Source organism: Syngnathus typhle, linkage group LG14 (genome assembly GCF_033458585.1).
Source record: "Syngnathus typhle isolate RoL2023-S1 ecotype Sweden linkage group LG14, RoL_Styp_1.0, whole genome shotgun sequence".
Taxonomy (NCBI): domain Eukaryota; kingdom Metazoa; phylum Chordata; class Actinopteri; order Syngnathiformes; family Syngnathidae; genus Syngnathus; species Syngnathus typhle.
Window position 1 is genome coordinate 6,242,985 of NC_083751.1, and position 18,934 is coordinate 6,261,918.

General features: G+C 41.2%; 2 protein-coding genes across 3 annotated transcripts; one reads left to right on the top strand and one right to left on the bottom strand.

Moving 5' to 3' along the window:
* Positions 1–428: 428 nt before the first annotated feature.
* On the bottom strand, positions 429–13,829 carry tnfaip8l1 (tumor necrosis factor, alpha-induced protein 8-like 1). Of its 2 annotated transcripts, none has more exons than XM_061297558.1 (3): positions 13,515–13,829; positions 3,754–4,033; positions 429–2,937 (listed from the first exon to the last, which is right to left on the bottom strand). In XM_061297558.1, exons 2-3 carry the CDS (start codon positions 4,023–4,025, stop codon positions 2,649–2,651), a joined length of 561 nt encoding a protein of 186 aa, XP_061153542.1. In that variant the 5' UTR covers positions 4,026–4,033; positions 13,515–13,829; the 3' UTR covers positions 429–2,648. The 2 variants fall into 2 exon arrangements, with proteins under 2 accessions (XP_061153542.1, XP_061153544.1); XM_061297560.1 differs by lacking the exon at positions 13,515–13,829 and adding an exon at positions 11,407–11,567.
* A 1,410-nt stretch (positions 13,830–15,239) lies between these two features.
* cope (COPI coat complex subunit epsilon) lies at positions 15,240–18,847 on the top strand. The gene is made up of 10 exons (XM_061297184.1): positions 15,240–15,378; positions 15,548–15,610; positions 15,711–15,811; positions 16,045–16,197; positions 16,365–16,418; positions 16,537–16,618; positions 16,695–16,850; positions 17,310–17,378; positions 17,848–17,922; positions 18,262–18,847. Exons 1-10 carry the CDS (start codon positions 15,277–15,279, stop codon positions 18,313–18,315), a joined length of 909 nt encoding a protein of 302 aa, XP_061153168.1. The 5' UTR covers positions 15,240–15,276; the 3' UTR covers positions 18,316–18,847.
* The last annotated feature ends 87 nt before the right edge of the window (positions 18,848–18,934 follow it).

Here is an 18,934-nt window from a genome sequence, read left to right on the forward strand (position 1 = left end):
CACTGCATTCATAAACGTGGTGCAGTGATTAATTTAAATATCCCAGAAACAGAAGCAAGTCTCAGGCTGACTAATTTCCTGTGCTTGCAATCTACTGCTGCGTGGGCCCTGAAGGAAGTGGAAAGAAATGACCTAAACTTGAATTGCTTGTGAGTCAGATGGGTTTGTGTTTATTTTCATGGCTTCCTCACAATGCTGGGAGTGGGAGGGGAAGGGGAAACGAGAGGGGGGGGGGATTTTAGTGACTAAATCCAGGTCAGACTGTCCGATTAGCGCCTTGATTTGGGTGGAAACGTTCCAACATATTAATGACTTGAAACTTGATTAGCGACACGGTGGAGAAGTGGATAGCACATCTGCCTCACTGTTCTATGGTTGGGGTTTGAATCTGGGCCTTTGCATGTTGATTTCAAAAAGAAAAGTCACAGTTAAGAAAAGTAATATATTTGCCGTGTTTGGATACAATACAAGAACACACAAAAACAATATACAATTAAAAACATTTCACAATAGCAGTAAAGATGCATCTAGAAGAGCTTCAGTAAAATACGTCATTTCCATCCTGGTTTGATAAACAGAGAACCCTGAGATGGCCTCAATAAAAAAAAAAGAAAAGGAGCTGAGAATTCAAGTCCCGCACGTCTTCATCATTGAGTGTTATGATAATCAAGTGCATACTGTTTTGTGAACGCTTTCCCGGGAAGAGACGACGTGCCAAATAACAGCAGCTCTTCGACTTCTCCTCCTCTTTGGCAGAGCGGCTGAGTTAGAAGGAAGTTATCTGGGAAAAGCTAGGGCGCTCATTACACGGCTCAATTTCCAATTCTGTCACAGGTACGCACGCACAAGCTCACACGTGGAATACGAAATTAGGCCGAGGCGAGGAGAGCAATCTCATGGACAGACTGGGTTGATGGAAAAACAAAGACGGGCCGTTACGGAATAGCTTTGTGCAAGACAACAAATGTCCTTTGACTGCATTAAGTGACGCGCTGCGCAAACAACACAGAGTTTGAGTCGTGTTTGTGGAAATGGAGTGGCTGGTGCTAAGGCCATTTCAACAAGCCCAGAGTGCTGAGCTATAATTACAGTCAAGCAGTACAATCAGGCGCAGCGTTGAGGGGCTAATCTTTACATGCAGCCTTATAGCCTCAATTCTTTCTTTTTTTTTCCAACCAGCCTTTTCATCACGCAGCTTTCCTCTCGGCTCATTTCTTTGGAATCGTGGCGGGTCCATTATCTTCATTAGGCTGCATGCTTCCAAGCTTCGCACCAGATAGCATGCGGCGCTGACGCTATTATGCCATGACGACATGCGTCAGACCACTACTTCTTCACTTTTTCCACCTGTATTGCCAAATGTAGATTGGGGATTAAAAATATGTCATAATTGGATCACGTTGCTGTTATCGTGAGCTATTTGGCTAAGCTAGCAAACAATTTCTAGGTTTGCTTTTAAGCTAAGTGCTTGTCGCCACAATTCATGATTACGTCTGTGCGCTTCAGATCAAACACCCCACATAAAACTGCTCGTATGTTTCTATAGCAACCAACCAAACGAAATGCACTTTTAGCTTGGTTAGCAAAACAGTCCGCTAGCAAGTCTTGAAATATGTGTTTTCAGCCAGAGAGCAATTCGTCACTCATTTATGATTTTTGTTTTTTTAGTCACATATACGTAGTGCCATTTTTAACAGTATGCCTCGAGCGCATTCAACAAACACGCAAATTTAGCATGGTTGGCAAAACAGTGTCAGGAGGATTTGTGTTTAGCTACGACCATTAAGAGAATATTGTTTTGGAAAAAGTAAGTAGTATTCACCTTTATTTAGACTCAATAAAAATTGATTTGTAAGACTTTTGTTTTTTGTTACTATTATGATTTCACATTAGCCAACGCAGGTAGCAGAAGTGAAGATAGTGTCGTCACGGAGTCTCTTAGTGTTGACTCACTTAAAAACATGTGAGTCAGCGCAGAAGACAACATGAACACAGATTCCCTAAATTCCAGGTCCCTTATGACCCAAATACTTCATTGTTGTGCTGGCGAGGAACCAGACTGTTTTATATCCCAAAAAAAGAAATATTAAAAAAGCAGCAGCTTTATTGATGACTTTGGAACAAAAAGCCCAGCCTCACTATGACGTCAAGATGTTTAGATATTTGAAATGCAAGCTAAGCAGGATTAATCTGCTCTGGTTCACATAGTTGCATTGATGCAGGAAAAAAAGTACAGTACAGCGCTTATTCAGGCTTGAGTGCAATAGTAGTTTAAAAATATATATATAAAAAAAAAGCTTTGCTGTCTATTTGGAAATGGTGAAGACATTTGTTTCCACTGCAAGTCATTGTTTACTAAGATAAAACTGCCTGTTTAGGGATTCACTTCTCAAGCATTGTGCCCTTGGAACGAGTTGGAAGGTTTCTATACGGTTTTGTTTTACATTCACTGGGATTTGTTTGCTTTGAGACAAGAAAAAAGCAAAAGAGAAAAAATATAACGACAGAGTTAAAAAAAAAAAGAGCACTTCAGTGTTATGATAATTTTCGAGGCACACATAAAAACACCAAATACGTGGAGAAAAGTTCACGATTGTCACCTTGAACTCAAAATATCCTTTTAAGATGGGAGGGGCCTCAAGCAGAGGTCAAAGGTTTCCCTCGTCGAGCATCTTGTTGACGCCGCTGCAGATCCTCTGCAGGTGAGCTCGATAAACCTCGGAGGGCCCGTAGAGAGCGGCCAGGAAGTCGCAGTCGGCAAAGTGATTGAAGATGTGGTTGACGCGCGAGTGGCTTTTGGCCGTCAGGTGACGTTTGATGGCCTGGTGCAGCAGTTCGCGGCAGTCGTTCAACAAGGCGCTCATGACGCGGCGGTCAAAGGTGAAGTCGATCTGGTGGAAACTGACCGCCGTCATGGCCAGAGTGTGGACTTTCTTCCTGTGAGACGGCAAGACAAGACTTGGCTGTCAGTCTCCGGTCCTGACACAGGCACTTCGCTTGGTTATAAATAGAAACTGCTGCCTTGTTCTTTTCTTGATCGAACTTTGGAATCCAATAGGATTTATTCTGCCTCCGTGTCTGGATTTAGCGAGTCCAACAGCAGCTTCTGCATGAAGAAGTTAATTTTTCACAGCAAAAGTGCATCTGAAACCGTGGCTCTACTTTCCCACATGGAGCAAGTGTACTTAAAAAAATAAAAAATAGCGATATAGCACGGGAACAATTAGCTATCTTTAGGTGTCCTGACTTGCTGCACAAACAGTTGATTACATTTTGGGTAGGGGGTCTGGTTTCCTCTTTGATTAAATGATGAAGTCATGCAAAAACAGCGCAATCCATTCTTTGGCAAGGTTTGACATCCTTTCACACAAAAGAAAATAAACAAATAAATATACAGATTAAAATTTACAGTGTTGCAGTTGACGGGAACTGTTATCTTTGGCTTTCTGTTAAATTTGTGCAATTTACAAAAACGGCGATACAGAAGATTCTATCGGTGCTTTTCCTGCTCTAGTTACGGATAAATCCACTGGGGTATCGCTAGTGGCTTGCAGATTTTGATAAGGTCTCAAAAGACCAGTTCAAGACCGGGTCAAGATTACGCCTCTTTTGTCGTAACTGATTGCACAATAAACCATTTCCATGTTCTTGTATTTTTTTTTTTTGCTGCTTCCGCTTGGCCGTACATTTTGCATCGTCCCTGTTCAATAACCAAAATGGTGACCCGGACTCATAAATGCGTTTCTAGCTCACCTGAAGTTCTCCACAAGGATCAACTCCTCACCATTGAACTGATTGTTCCTATAAAGCACGCCCAACTTCACAACCATCTTGATCAGGTTCTTGATGATCTTCTGGGACTCTTTACGGTTGCGAGTGTACTCCTTAGTGACCCGGTAGAGCTCGTCCAACACTTCGCTGCTGGTGTCGTCGATGAAAAGGTTAGCCATGCTCTTGGTAGCCATCTTGCTCATTAGTTTCTTTTGCGCCTGGAGGGCCAAGCTTTTTGTGCTGAAAGAGTCCATGGTTGACTCTAGACGAGATGAGAAAGAAAAATGGTTACTAAATTTTCTAAAATGTGATTCCTAAGTTTTTTTTAGATGAGTAAATTCCTTTGTAAAGGTTATAGTCCATTTTAACACTCAACTTTCATCAAGTTGTTTTTTTAGTGCACCGAAGTGCAGAACATGTCGATTTCCTCCGACAATTCATCATTTTTTCTTTTTAAATAAGTGCCAACAACCTTGGGTAAGAAATGTTGTGTTTTTAACAAATGGTTGGCAATGAAAAGTGTGTTTGTGCTGAATAAAGTCTGACTGATGCAAAGGCACAATCGGGATGGCTTGAAGTAACAAGAACATGTTGTTTTAACCTTGCTGTTATAAAAATATGCACAACAAAAGATTTTTCTAAATTCACTAAAACATTTAAAAACACATAATTAGTCGAGAATAACGGTGCCATTTAAAACATGAAATAATAATAAAATAAAAAATATTTTGAAAAGCAACTTCTCAATAATTTCCCTCAAAGTCCTCCCAAAAAAAATCCCTGAATAGAAACGCCATCATAGCTTAGAAAATCGGAACTGTGTTCAGTGCCAGAAATTGATCTTGACAATTGCAGCGTGTGAGTGAGGCAAATAACACGCCGCATAAAGTGCCCGGCCAAAAATCTTTCGTCTTTATAAGATAATGAGCGGTGACAGCTTTCAAATGAGACCCCGCCACCTTCTGGCTCATGGCCTACAAGCTAGTTAGAGAAGAAGGAATCATAATGCATGTGGACGTCTCATCTCCTCGCCGCACTCCGAGGCCTGAGACTTAGCGGGAGACATACTCGTCACTCTTTCTCTATTGCCTGATTTATTTATGATGCGACTTCAGCGATGGTACACACGACGGCAGCTCAAAAATAACCAGGCTCGGGAAATTGTGAGGGTCAGTGTGTCTGCCAGCATCCACAGTACTCGCCCCCTCCCCTCCCCTTTCCTCGCCATCTCCCAAATCAAATGAGTCTGCAGCACTCATCATCCAGGCAGCTGTGACTCAAAAGCGTACTGCCGGTCAGCCCTTCAAGGTTTTGTACATTTTGTTTGTGAAAAATAAAATGAATGTGTTTCCCTGTGAACTCCTTCTATAACCCTCACAAATCTCTACGGATAGTCCACGAAAATAAATAGGCAACCAAAAAGCCTTTTTCCCTCAAGGGCTTTTCAATGTTGGCACAAAAAGAATGAACAAAACAAAGGTGTGGTGGAAATTCGACTGTATGTGGATGTATGATACTGACTTCAATTGGACATCAAATAAATTTATTTTCGGGATAATAATCAGCCAAGTACCAAGAGATCACGGTCAAATCAATGATACCAACACGTTACGAAGCACAAAATGAACTTTTGTGCGGCGAAATAACAATAAATGCTCACATACCGCGAAAGGGCAAAATTAGTTTCCGCATTAACAATTTTACGTCACATGACCTAACCCGGTAAAGGAGGTGAACAGTTGAGTTCATAAGGCGAGTCTGTTGACGTTAAGTTCAGTCGACAGCAACATATGCTTTCGTGTTTTGGGCCAAAATTCGGAAATGTCTGTGCATTTCAGATACGCTGCCGCTAGATGGCAGCAGCGAGCCCTACAACATCTGCCCAGATTTCGCAATTTCAGATATGGCTAAATTGAGTTACAAGCTCGGTCATGCATCACATTCAAAAAGCAAATTAGTCAACAGCACCAATGTTGCCATTACTTTTTGTGCTCACATCGGAAAATCCTGATCTTGACAGGGAATCCTTTGAAGCAAGACACTGAGGCAAAGTGTTGCAGCTTTGCGTGTAACGCCAAAGACAAGCAGCAAAGGCAAAGAAGCGCAAGAAACATCCTCAGCCTCCCTGGGGCCCAAAATGTAGAACGGGCTCAGATCTAAATATGCCTGATACATCCATGACATGCAAAATAATATTTTGTGGATGGAAGCCACAGATGAAGCAGCAATATTGGGATCATACACAATAATGTCATTCGAAAGCCTCCATGTTTGTACGACGGGCAAATCCTCCGTCCATGACTCATATTACATATTACAAAATGAGTGCGCGTAATTTTTTTTTTCTAACTCGCATGGTTCATACTAGAAGCTACTGCTTCAGTTTGACTTTCATTCCCTATCTCTCACTGCAATGCCTCTCCAAGAATATCAATAAGACTCCTTGGAGAGTGTCGGAGGATGCTTCCCAGGGAAGAAGGCACGAAGGGAGGAGGGGGCAGCAGATAGCTACAGGAAGGCTTGAATGGTATTGCCGGTGGGGTCAGGTGCGACATATCAATTCTCAGCCAGCATGATGTGTTGAATGAGGGGGTCATTCATATACAGTCTCCGGCTGAGCTGAATCAATTTTCAAATCTCTCCTTTCTCTTTGTATGTGGTGCTCAAAGATCATCAAGCGCCTCTGAATCAGACAGAACTTGTTACCGGATATCCTGCACTGATGCAATGTGTGTGAAACACGTAAGGAGGAAGCTCATGCGGTGACTGACAAAAAGAAAAAAAAAAAAAGGCTTTCATTATATGTGATAAAGTCACCGTCACTCTTCTTCGCTTATTCGGCACACTTAGACTAAGCGCGAACCTTATCGGCAAAGATGACTCACGATAATGGATCATGTTTGCACAAGATTCACGTTTAAAGCGTCTTCGCCGGGGACCGCCATCACCTAAAGTGTCAACTCGGTGTAGGTTGTTGATGAGCAAAATGTTGAGGACGAGGAAGGGAGGCACTTTCATAGCCACAAATACAAACACTTACAACCTAAGAGTGTTATATGTCAGGTTGCATCCAATATGGCTTTCACGTCCTTTCATCTATCACCCTATGGCAAGATAATATGAAGACGTCATGGGGGAGGGGAAAAAACAACAACAATCCCTCATGGGACAAGCGCTCTGAATGATGAAAAGGCATTTCTGGTGACTTACTGACAGCATGCCTAAGAGCAAATTCAGACATCCTATCCACGATGTCCCCCAAATCAACAAAGTCCCAACAAGAGCTCCAGTCTCTGTGATGCCATCACACTGGCTCATCAGTGTCCTAATAATGTTTGCACTTTATTATCTCGACGGCGTCGCCACAAGATCTCCACAGCGTCCCCATAATGTTGCTACAGAGCAACCATTATGTCCCCGGTCTCCATTGTAGCCACATTGTCTACACTGTGATGAAAATAGATGCCACTATGAGGAAACAGTCCTCATGATTTCTTCACACTATACAAATCAAATTTTCCCTTAGCTTTTGTGGACAACGTCACGGAAGTGATACCTGAGCTCCTCCCACGTGAGGAAGGTTGTTTTGTGGTCATGGCCCCCGTACAGGTAAGGTTGTGAGAAAAGCCGGGCTTACCGGTTAAGTGAGGCAAGACAAGAAAGGGGAAAACCAAAAAGCAACAATAAAAAAAACAACTGTTCAGATTTTCGAATAGGCATCTTCTATTTACGTCAGACGTGCTCCGCTTGTCATTCAGAGATCTCCAGAGGTCACAAAAGGGCAACTCAAAACGAACCAGCATGAGGAGAAAATAAATAAAGGTTTTCCCTCTTGCCACGACAAACAAGGGATCGAAGGACTTTCCATGACGTTTTGGTGCTACGAGTGATTTGGTTGATGGCAGCAGAAAATGTCACGACTCGCACGCTCTTGAGGGAACTCGGAGAAGTCCAGTCACGTGGATCAGGGCGCCGTGACCCTGAACGAGAGAGACATCAGTCCTTGAAACAGGGAATATTGTATTAAGCGGGATTTACTGCTACAACATCCTCAAGAGTCATAAATCATTTCACAATTATGCACTCCATAAACACAAACAAGCTGATAACCGGCTGCTGACAGCAACCGTTTTTTCCCCCCCCCCGCTAACGGATAAATTCGGCATATTAAGGTCATCTGAAATCTTGTTTTCTCATCCCCAGGTGTATGAAAATAAAATCACTCCTCCCTTTGTTGGGCATCTTTTGAAAAACATGACGAAACATTGGCGCCGACAGCATTCTAAATACAAAATAGCAGAATGTCAACAAGCTCACCCGACGCACAATTGCAATCAACGGGGAGAGCTGAGGCAGGCTTTTTGCGAAGGCGCAATATTTCCATGTTGATTATTAAATTTAAATATCAAAACCCTCGGGGAAACGCTTCGACGGGGGCTGGCTCGGAAAACATGAGGTAATAAATGAATTGTTGGCAGCTCGATTGATCTCGAAGAAGAAAAGGGCATCGTATTATATGAACAAAAGAATTTTGCTGATTTTGAAGTCGATTTTTCAGGAAATCAATGCGAGTGCACGACTAACCCGCAATGCCGCATTTAATTTGATATCAACTAATTTGCTGTCTTAAGAATAATTTTATAGACACCTGATCTCCATCCACGACATTATTGGGCTCCATACACACTGGGAACGAAACAAGAAATCAGAGCGATTCACCCACCCCATTTAAATTAATTGCTTAAAGATTGATTGTTAATTTTCCTCATAGTCTGCCAAGTAAATTTACCCAGCGTCCAATGAGTCAGGCAAGTGGTACTTAAAGATAGTCGAGAATATAATTAAGGAATAGGACAATGACGTTGAACGGTTATGGATTACAGCTTGAGTTGAATGAATCGTAAAAATGGACATTTCGGCTCTATTGAATGAAGAGCCAACTCGGCTAAACTTTTGAATTCAAATCGATGGATTACTCAGAGGGATAAGTAGCTGTAATGATTAGAAGCGCTGAGAGCGAGCCTGAATGTTTGACCGTGATTAAGGTTCAACTGAGAAATCCCGAATGAGAAAAACTTCCATCCAGAAAATTCGGCCCCAGCTGCATGACATAATCCCTCCCCTCTCCTCGCCTCGGAGAGAAACAATAAACAATCGTGCTAGTTATATAAAAGGTGCATCCGTGCTTTGTGTTCAGCACTCAAATGAGCGTCGCCGGCAGCAGGACGTGAGGATAAAAAGCAGCTTGAAATTTCATCTCGTCAACTTTTGTCACAGGTTCCCCCGCGGAGGCAAAATGCTAAACATGCGTGGAACATTCATGAAAAGCACATGCAACATTTTGAATGCAGCACATGCCGCTTTCTCATCTTCCCACGCGCTCTGTCAAGTCTTATATACCACCCGCCAACCTCTTAATCACCGTCGGACCCCCGTTTTTCGCCATCTGACACATTTCTGTGATCAATTAATAATTAAAATGAAGCCATATAATGGCTCCCCTGGTTAATAATTCAGACAGGCGATCCAAAATAGAGCCAAGGGCAAGTAAGGTCCACTGCAACAGGTTGATCCAAAAAAATGCAAACATGCAATAAAAATCACTAATATGCATGTGGTGTATAATAAACAGCAATAGCCGAGGGTCGAAACATTTGTCCTTGCTTTTAAAATGCACACTCTGGGCTAATTTGTTCGAAACACATTCTCTCTTCTTCGACTAGCAAATTTGAATAACACGTTATTTACATTATAATAGGGCAAAAATGGCAGCTCTACAATTGATTGAATTCATACTGGTGCCGGAGTAATGATTGATGTTCGGGTCCATTGACATTTTAATTAAGGCCAGCGTAGAAGGCAGTCACATAATGACTAATTTTACCTCACCTCCAGCCCACACAGACTAATTTGTTAAGTTGGTTAATAGAAGAGTAAGGAGTGCTTTTACACGAGCGGGACAGAAAGGTCACACTGCTGTTATGCCTCCTCAATCTGTATAAATCAGCCACTGGCATGATTAATCAATTGTGATATACTCCCATTTTTGATCTGACAGAATCTGGAAATTCAGATTAAACATCAAGCATGATGGCGCGCACTGGTAAATCTAAGTGAGATTATTATTATGATAGGATTCTTTTAAATTTGAACATATCAGGGCTAAACTCAGAGCCTCAGGCTGCACTGCTTTTATGAGCGCCACTATTTTTCTTCGGTTTAAATAAGGCAATAAATGTTTATTTGTTCAAATGGAATATCATTTCTCCTTGGAAGAAAGATTTCATTGAGTAAATACACATTGGTATTCAAAGCCATGAGAAAATATCATCACAAAAAGAGATTTACTGATAATTACACCTTGGATAATCCATTCAGAAAACTTGTCCTTAAGTGCCATGATATAAAACCAACAAGACAGCTGGATTTGCTGTCCTACAGCCATGAAATTAGAAAAATATCATTTTTCAAAGTTTCAAACTGATGACTAGATCAGTCGACACCGCCGATAGCGGTTGCTGTGATTGGCTGCCAAACAAATCCCTTCAAAGGGATTAAAGTGGATATTTCCATGGCAGCGGTTTTATCGGAATTAAACAATGTCTCGATTAAAAGATATGCAAACCAGACAATACAAAAGACTCACTTCAAAAACAATCAATTGTTAGTTTAAAATGGCTGTGATGAGCAAATAACTGGAAATGATGGCTTCTGTTAACACTCCTGCTGCGTCACAGCTAGAACCAGTTGAACCATCTCATTAAAGCACCACTGTTGTGAAAACTCTCTTACAAGAGGTCATGTTTGAACAAGAGCCAGGGCGTCATTTTGATACTTTTGTCTAACCGAGCAGGGCGGCGTGATGGAGGACCGACTGCCCGCCATCTCTCGCTCGTTCTTTTCCAAACAATGCAACGGCTGTTGGTGTGAGGGCGTATTAGGAGTTTCCAAGGAAACTGGAAGCCAGCTGCTGAACTTTGCAAGCTAGTTAAACTGGGTCAGACATGTCAACTTATCCGGTCAATAAGTTATTTTGGATTGTACTTGCTAAAACGACAATTTCTCAGGTGTTACTTGCGCTGCACTTTCACGCTTTGCTTTTAATGATAATAACAACACCACATGGGGACAGTATGGTGGTGTGACTTTATTGTCTTGTTCCTAAAGATGCTCGGAGGGGAGACTCTACTATGATTCAGAGAAGAGCCACCGAGCGGCTTCTGTTTAGACTTAATGGCTCATTATTGCACATCATTATTTATCGTCTTTACGGAGTGATGTTATGCCTCAACCATGCGCGCAAATCTAAGATTAATATCGGTAAAGAAAAAGCTCATTAAAAGCGACCATGGATGAAATCTAAAATAAACATATTAAATTCACTTCTGCTGAACTCTAGTCTGCTTTTATCAATTAATAGTGTCATGGAGTAATGGGAAACTTGACAGTATTTTATTATGGCATGGTCACTTTAATTAAGTAACAACATTGGCTTATGAAAACTAAACAAACCAAAAAAACACACAAGCTCACAGCTCAAAGCCCTTTCATTAGATCATGCTCATAATTATGTTTAGGGATAGGCGAGTACCAATTTAAGTATCGGATGCTTTATTTCAAAGTATCGGTACTCACGATAGTAGTCGATTCAAGTATCGTCCGCTTTCTCGTGGCTGTTTTACGATGAGGAACTTAATGGAATGGGAAATCCTTCACTGCAGCTTCAATTATGTCTTGGTTTTCTTTTCACAATAACAGTTGTTGACACTGAAACAACAGCGCCTCTACTGGTTGCAGTCTAGAAGTGCATTCCATTTTCCTTCAGTTAACAAAAGCAGGATGGAAGAAAAAAAAAAGAAAATCATGGATGTTCCAAGACTTGGTGAATCAACAATCAATTCCTAAACATCTATTGATTACATGTTCTGCCAAAGCTTAGCAACTAAATGAACCCTCAAAACAAAACTAGAGGACTGGAACAGACGATTTTTGGCATTTCTCCCCCCCGTGACTGCTTTGAAATTGTTGACTCATATTTAAGTCATTATTTTCAGATGGTGAAACACGTTTCGCTAACTTTCATAACATTGTGTTCCACCTTGTGGCTTCTTGGCCATTATAGCAAATAAAGCCTCAAAAGGAAAGCCTGCCAAACGTCAAGAGAACTCCTTGCTCTTTAAACCTCTGATGCCAGTAAAACAAAAATCCTAAACCTCAATTTGAAGTCATCATTCATCAAATATGTCTGTGGAGGCTGTGCAAGATATCGTGGGCTGCACCCCCGAGGCTGCACAGTGCAGTCATTCATCCACACTTGAGCCTTGTTCTGGAGCAAAGCTTTACATTGTAAACACTGCAATGTGTTACAAAACATATCAGTGTTTCCAAAACACACATCTCAGCCTTTTAGTCTTAGCAGACACGCAGTAAATTCACCAGCTTGCGACTGCAGTGAGGGTTTGTTGTTTTTTTCCAAAACGGGTCTTTTTCTGCATTTCCTCCACTTCCTGTAAGCGCCTCGCAACGTGAAACAATGTCCTTGCGCAATACAAAATATGCATCTATTCTCTGTGCCATCCAGTTTAGACAGTCTGACTCATCTATTGTCTGCCCCAAGATTGTGCTAAACGTGAAATACGACAAACCATTTTGATAAACAACTAATATAAGAAAGTCGGCCGATCATCAAGCTCAAAGTCAACAAAAATAAATAGTTAATGGCAGTTTGTTTATTTCCCAATAATACAAAAAACAGCTCTCTCCATCAAAACCTATATATCAAGACTACCACACACTTATTAGCCGTTCACATTAAAATCGAGTTTCTTAGTATCTCCCTAGGATATGCAATTCCTTTAGAAATTACATGCAAACGCTGAAAAATGAGCAGCCTAAAGGAAAAAATAAAATATTGATTTTGGAACAATATGTTGTAGTTCCGCAAAGATGTCTCTGAGCATTGTGATGACATTTTCTCATCTGATCACTTGGAATCCCTCAACAAGATATTGCCAAACATAAATTCTTTGAATACTATGAAAGCTTATGCAATGCAAACTAAGGAAAAATGCTTTAATCTACTCCAGAAATGTTTTTGCGTAAAAACAAAATGAAAATAAGGACAAGAATTAATGCTTGGCTCTCACCACACAGCAACGACTGGACGTGATGCGAATTGCGAATGCAACTTTCACCTAATAGTTTGATACAGATGAATTTGAAACACGTTGGAATCAGAGGACTGGTGCGAAAGTGTTAAATGACACAATGAAACAAAATTTGAAGAAGAATAAAGCTTGAAGTGAACTACAAACGCTTCCTGACCGTCATCCTTAAAAGTTTTGGACTCGCAACTATGACGTCAGAGCTCGGCTCTGAACATCGACTCAATCAAAACACAAACTCTAATGCAGAAGCTCTTTTAGCATTCTTTTTTTTTTTTTGTACTCTGGAGATTTTGGCGTGCAATCAATGGAGCGTAAATGTTTGCATCTCCGCAGTCGAACATGACCTTCGCGTCTGGAGTGCAGTATAACATGAGTGACACTTTCAGTCGCAATTACATGCTTAGAAAAGACCAATAAAAAAAAAAAGTCACGAAACACACAATTAAATTGTTCGACCGTGTCAAGGGTGGGCTTTATTTGACAGCGATTGACTTTGAACGACCCCAACCAACAAAGTTTTTCATGTTTCATTAAAAGGCGCTCGACCATTAAACGCTCGAGACGAGAGGGTCTCACCTTGCTCTCTCCACACAGGAGCGGTCAGAGGGACACAAGACAAACTTATCTAAGGTCTCTATCAAGATCTGGTCTTCATCCCTCCCGGCGAGGCGGGGAACGGTGTTTCACAGCATGTTTCCCCGTCTTTTTCTTGTTGCCTCTCGCTTTGACGTCGTCTCGGGTGCTCCTTGTCTTGCTCTCTGTATAAACTTGTGCCAAGCACAGATGTTTGAATTATTCAAAGAGTGTTTTCTTCCCTCGGCCGGGAATGAGCTCGGTTGCCAAAGCTCGTTTAGTTGTAACCCGATTCCTGCTTGTGAAAAAAAAAAAGTTTCAAACTTGAGGGGAGACCTGGAAATGGGCAGATTGATGTGGTTTTGGGCCAATAGAGGCTCAACAAAGCCGCTTGCATGGCCCAATCAGGCCCAGAAGAAAGAAGCATTGACGGTCAAGCTGATTCCCTGCCCCCTTGGAGGTTTCCAGCAATTATCCAGGTCCCGGTCCCAAGGCTGGAAATTTCCCAAAGGAAACGGGGTGAAAGGAACAATGAGCAGGAACCCAAAGGGGCTTTTCCCTTCATGGGAATAACCATAACTACCCTTCTTATTCATCATATATATTTTTAATATTTTGTGTCACTAGAAGGAATTACTGCCAAAGTACTTTCAGTTGTATTTAACTTTGACAGTATTTGTGCATTTAATCTTTAACAACTTCAAATACACCATTTTGCTTAATTCTTACGTGCAAAATATTTTAATTGAATCATATTTAAGCGTTTATTTTGGTAGAAAATGTTCTGTGCGGCCAACAGCGCGGCCCCAGGATTGTTTTCCTCTCGGGGCTGAAGAGGGGCTGGACTGCTATACTGTATAAGGGGGTTGACGGGGCTCTAGCCCCCCCACCTTAGCGCCATCCCTGGCGGTCAAAGAATAGCCTCCAACTGTGACATGGTCTCACTTAACGACATTCCACCAATCAGAATGTCATCACCACCCAAGTGTACAGTAACATGTTATGTCCTTTCCATTGTTAGTTTCTATAATCAGAGGTGGCAAAGTACTCACAGTATTTAACAGAAGTTCAGCTCTAACTCTTTCAATTATACAAAAGTAAAAAAATAGAATAAAAAATTGTCAATTATACTGTAGACCTCTGTGTCTATTGACCAGTGGTTTCAAACTCATGGCCTAGGGGCCATTTGCGGCCTGCAGGATGATGTTTTACGGCCCCGTACTTGACGGCAAAGTTTAATGTTAGTGCAGCACCCATATTTCTGGTGGTGTCTTTGTCTTGGGCGTTTTGCGTGTGTATGTGTAAATGTTCACCCCCCCCCCCCCCCCCCCGTTTCTTTTAAATCACTTATGGGCTATTATAGCTGAGGCTCATGACAGCTTTTAGTGAAACGTAATTCTAAAGTAACAGCAAGTGGAAGGATATATCGTATGTCCCAGTCATGTCTTTTTCAAAACTTATCACCCATTCAGGTGACTGACATAGTGTTAAAGAGATGGTGTTAAATTGATTTAGCCTGCCCTCTACTGGTTGGCTACATTACTGAAAGAAAAAGTTTAACGGGCGACACCGGAACCATTTTTTAAAAATTGATATGGTTTGTATTTTTTTATTTAGCTATTGTAATTTAAATTGAATATGCAAACTACAATAATAATATCATGATACAAGATATTTAATTGTTCAAACGCCATCCCACACGCACATTCACGGGAAGGAAATGACGTCATTAAGCGACGTGTCAGGAAGCGCTGTTGTGTTCAACATGGCGGCGCAACAGACTGATGTTGACGAGCTTTTCGATGTGAAAAATGCCTTTTACATCGGCAGTTATCAACAATGTATCAACGAATCTCAGAAATTGAAGGTAGGTCATGTTTTGTGAATGGTTAAACAGCATAACACACGATCAATTTCTCCTTAGGAATCCTCTTTGGCCAACCTAATCGAACCGAATATTATCAACTAAAATGCAAACTGTAAAACGGGGTGTTCAATTGAAAAGATTAAACTGCCTTCATTTTTTTCTACTGTAGAATTCAACACCGGAAAAGGAGACGGAAAGGGACACGTTCTTGTACAGAGCATACATTGCCCAGGTGAGCATCGTATTTGTCGTGTGACAATCAATATCAATCTTTTTATTCTGCTTATCGATATTGATATAGTGATGCTCACCCTTCATGTTGTGTTTGATAGAGAAAGTATGCAGTCGTCATGGATGACATCAAGGCTAACTCTGCTCCTGAGCTCCAAGCTGTCAGGATGTTTGCTGAGTATCTCTCAAGTGAAAGCAAACGGTAATTATAATAGCAAAAATGTTTATTCACAACTGTTTATTGACCGAGAGGGATTATACGTTATGAGTCTATCCACTTTCAATTGAAGTTAATTATTGTTTGCCAAAAGTGTAACATGTAAAGAAAACTGAGCTATAATATGTTGACAATTGCCGTGATAATTTAGTGATTGAAGAGCAGGGTGTTGAAAAAATGAATTTTCTTGCTGTTTTCTTCTGCTGTTTCCACTGCAGGGATGCAATAGTGGATGATCTGGACAAGAAAATGGCAAAGAGCGTGGATGCTGCCAACACCACGTTCCTCCTCATGGCTGCTTCTATCTACCACCATGCCACCAACACTGATGCTGCTCTCAGGACTCTTCATCAAGGAGAAAGCCTGGAGTGGTAAATAGGGATTAACAGCATATACTTTCTCTTTGCAAGATTCATTAAGTTTGCACTTGATGCAATCAAGTAATAAAATCTATTTTACATGAAAAATAAATTTTGCATTAATTTCTGTTTAATTTCAGAATATTAAACCGAATTAATAACACTTGTTTGCTTTTCAGCATGGCCATGACAATTCAGGTCCTCCTGAGTCTGGATCGTGTTGACTTAGCAAGGTAAGAAGTGATTGAATTGGCTAAAGAGAACAATGGCCAGCAATGACTTGTAGTTATCGCAGGCATCCTTGAATGTGAGATGACTACTTCCTCTAATCATGCCTTTATTTTCTGGCAGGAAGGAGCTGAAGAAGATGCTGGAACAAGATGAGGATGCAACGCTAACCCAGCTCGCCACCGCTTGGGTTAATTTGGCTGTGGTAAGCAGATAAGTCCCACAGTGCGCTTTCACACTTTTGCTTGCACATTGTTGATGCCCCTCTTGTTTTTTCCCAGGGTGGAGAGAAGCTACAAGACGCCTACTACATTTTCCAGGAGATGTCCGACAAGTACTCCTCGACGGTGCTGCTTCTCAATGGGCAGGCAGCCTGCTACATGGCGCAGAACAAGTGGGAGGAGGCCGAAGGAGTGCTCCAGGAAGCACTTGACAAAGTGAGATGGAAATGCTGCGTTTGTTAGACTTTAGTTTCTTGAAAAAAGAGTCCCCTCCCATAGTTATGTGTTCAAAAGGTTATGTATCCATCCGATCAGCAGAGGGCGCTAAAGCGTTTTTAATTAATTCCAGTGGCAAGTTGACTAATGGACATTGTTAAGGATGCACAATTGCACATTTGTGGTTGACATTTCAGGTCAAGTTACCTTTGATTGTAAACCCCGGGTAAGACCTTTATTAGTTGGTTCATGCAATAATTGTGCTGTATGGTAATAATAAATAAGATTCCGGGTTTATGATGCCATGATTGGCAGATGTTGATGGACGTTATTACCTCAGTGGTTAACATTTTGCAGTGTTATGTTGCACTAATTGGACCAAAATGCAATGCAATCACTTTCCTGGTAGAATACTAATCGCACAATGTGGCTTTTTTTTGTGCTAATCCTCATTAACAGGACAGCAGCCACCCTGAGACGTTGATCAACCTGGTTGTGCTGACTCAGCACCTCGGAAAAGCCCCTGAGGTTAGACTTTAGACCTTAAACTCTAACCCAGGCACATGTTTTGTTATTTCCTATTGATGAACACAAGCTCACTCATACTCTGAATGGGTTCCCTCCATTTTGGTTACATCATTGTGTCATTTTCCTTCAGAAACATTTAGCCGTGCATTTTCCCCGAGGATATTTTCTTCCTACCATACAAGGCTTTGTCTAATCATATCTTTGTTTTTAGAGCTGCGGCCGTGCTTTGCACTCTTACAAACGTTCACAAGATAAAGACTAGATAGTAATGACCATTGCTACACCGAGATAATTACTGATTACATCTTTTACAAGGTTAAAGCTTTGTGCAATACTTACCGGACACTTTATTAGGTACACTAGCACAATTGTTTGAGAACCAGTACGAGAGACACCAGTGTTATATTAATAACCCATTTATTCATTTTTTTTCCCCATATCCTCTTCGACTTATCAAATTTGTCCCCAGGTGACCAATCGGTACCTCTCTCAACTCAAAGATGCACACCGGGCCCATCTGTTCCTCAAAGACTATTTGTCCAAGGTGACCTACTGTTTTGTCTTATCAGCACTCAGATTAGTAGTACACACACGCCAATTTATTTTACATCTAAACGAATTTTTACAATTTTCATGCCGAAATATAAAAGAGCTCTCCACCATGTTCTGAGCAGATCGGGGAGACTTTTTATTTTTTAGTGTGGCAGGTGTTCCGGGAGCCCTGCCAAAGGGTACTCCAAGTCTTTGGCCTTTGTCACACATATAGTTGCACAATGGTGCAGATGCACATAAACACTGGATTATCCACACATTACCAAACAATTCATGCTATGCACAGCTGTTGCTTAACTTTCTTTTTTCCCTTCTTTTTCCCTCCCTGCAGGAGAATGAGTTTGACAGGCTAGCAATGCAGTATGCGCCCACCGCCACAGCATAATGATGGTCCTCAAGTTAACTTTCTACTTTCCCCATTTGATTAATCTGAAAACTTTATTTTGATGTTTTATATGAAGACAATGTGTTGAAATGAAACCTACACCCCCTCAGACGAGTGGAAATCCCTGTATTATTTCTCCACACACTAACTGGTCATCCAACATATTAGAAAGTCTTCTAAAGATAACAATTGGTCACTGAAGAAATATATTAAGCATTATTTATATTGGAATTGCAGTTTTGGAGTGATGTAGGTAGGGATTTAGGGATGTGGGGTAAGAGCTGTACTTTATTTGGTTGGGTTATCTGATTTAGCCACTGAGCTGCTACAAAAATGTTGGAAAACTGCTCTTAATAACAACATCAGTGCAATCCACAACCACATCAATACGCATTGTTCAATCCACAGCACACTTGGATACCTTTAGATCTCAGTATGCGTACATTTTATGCATTTGCATAAAACATTTGTGATTTAAAGTCATTTTGTCGTAACATTCCATGGTAACGTTAATAAAAGTTTGATAAATGTGTTTTTTTTTTTTTGTGGGAAAGGGGCGGATGAAAGCTTTCATTTATACGAGGACGTGCTTCCGGATTTAATTTTTTTAAACGTGTTG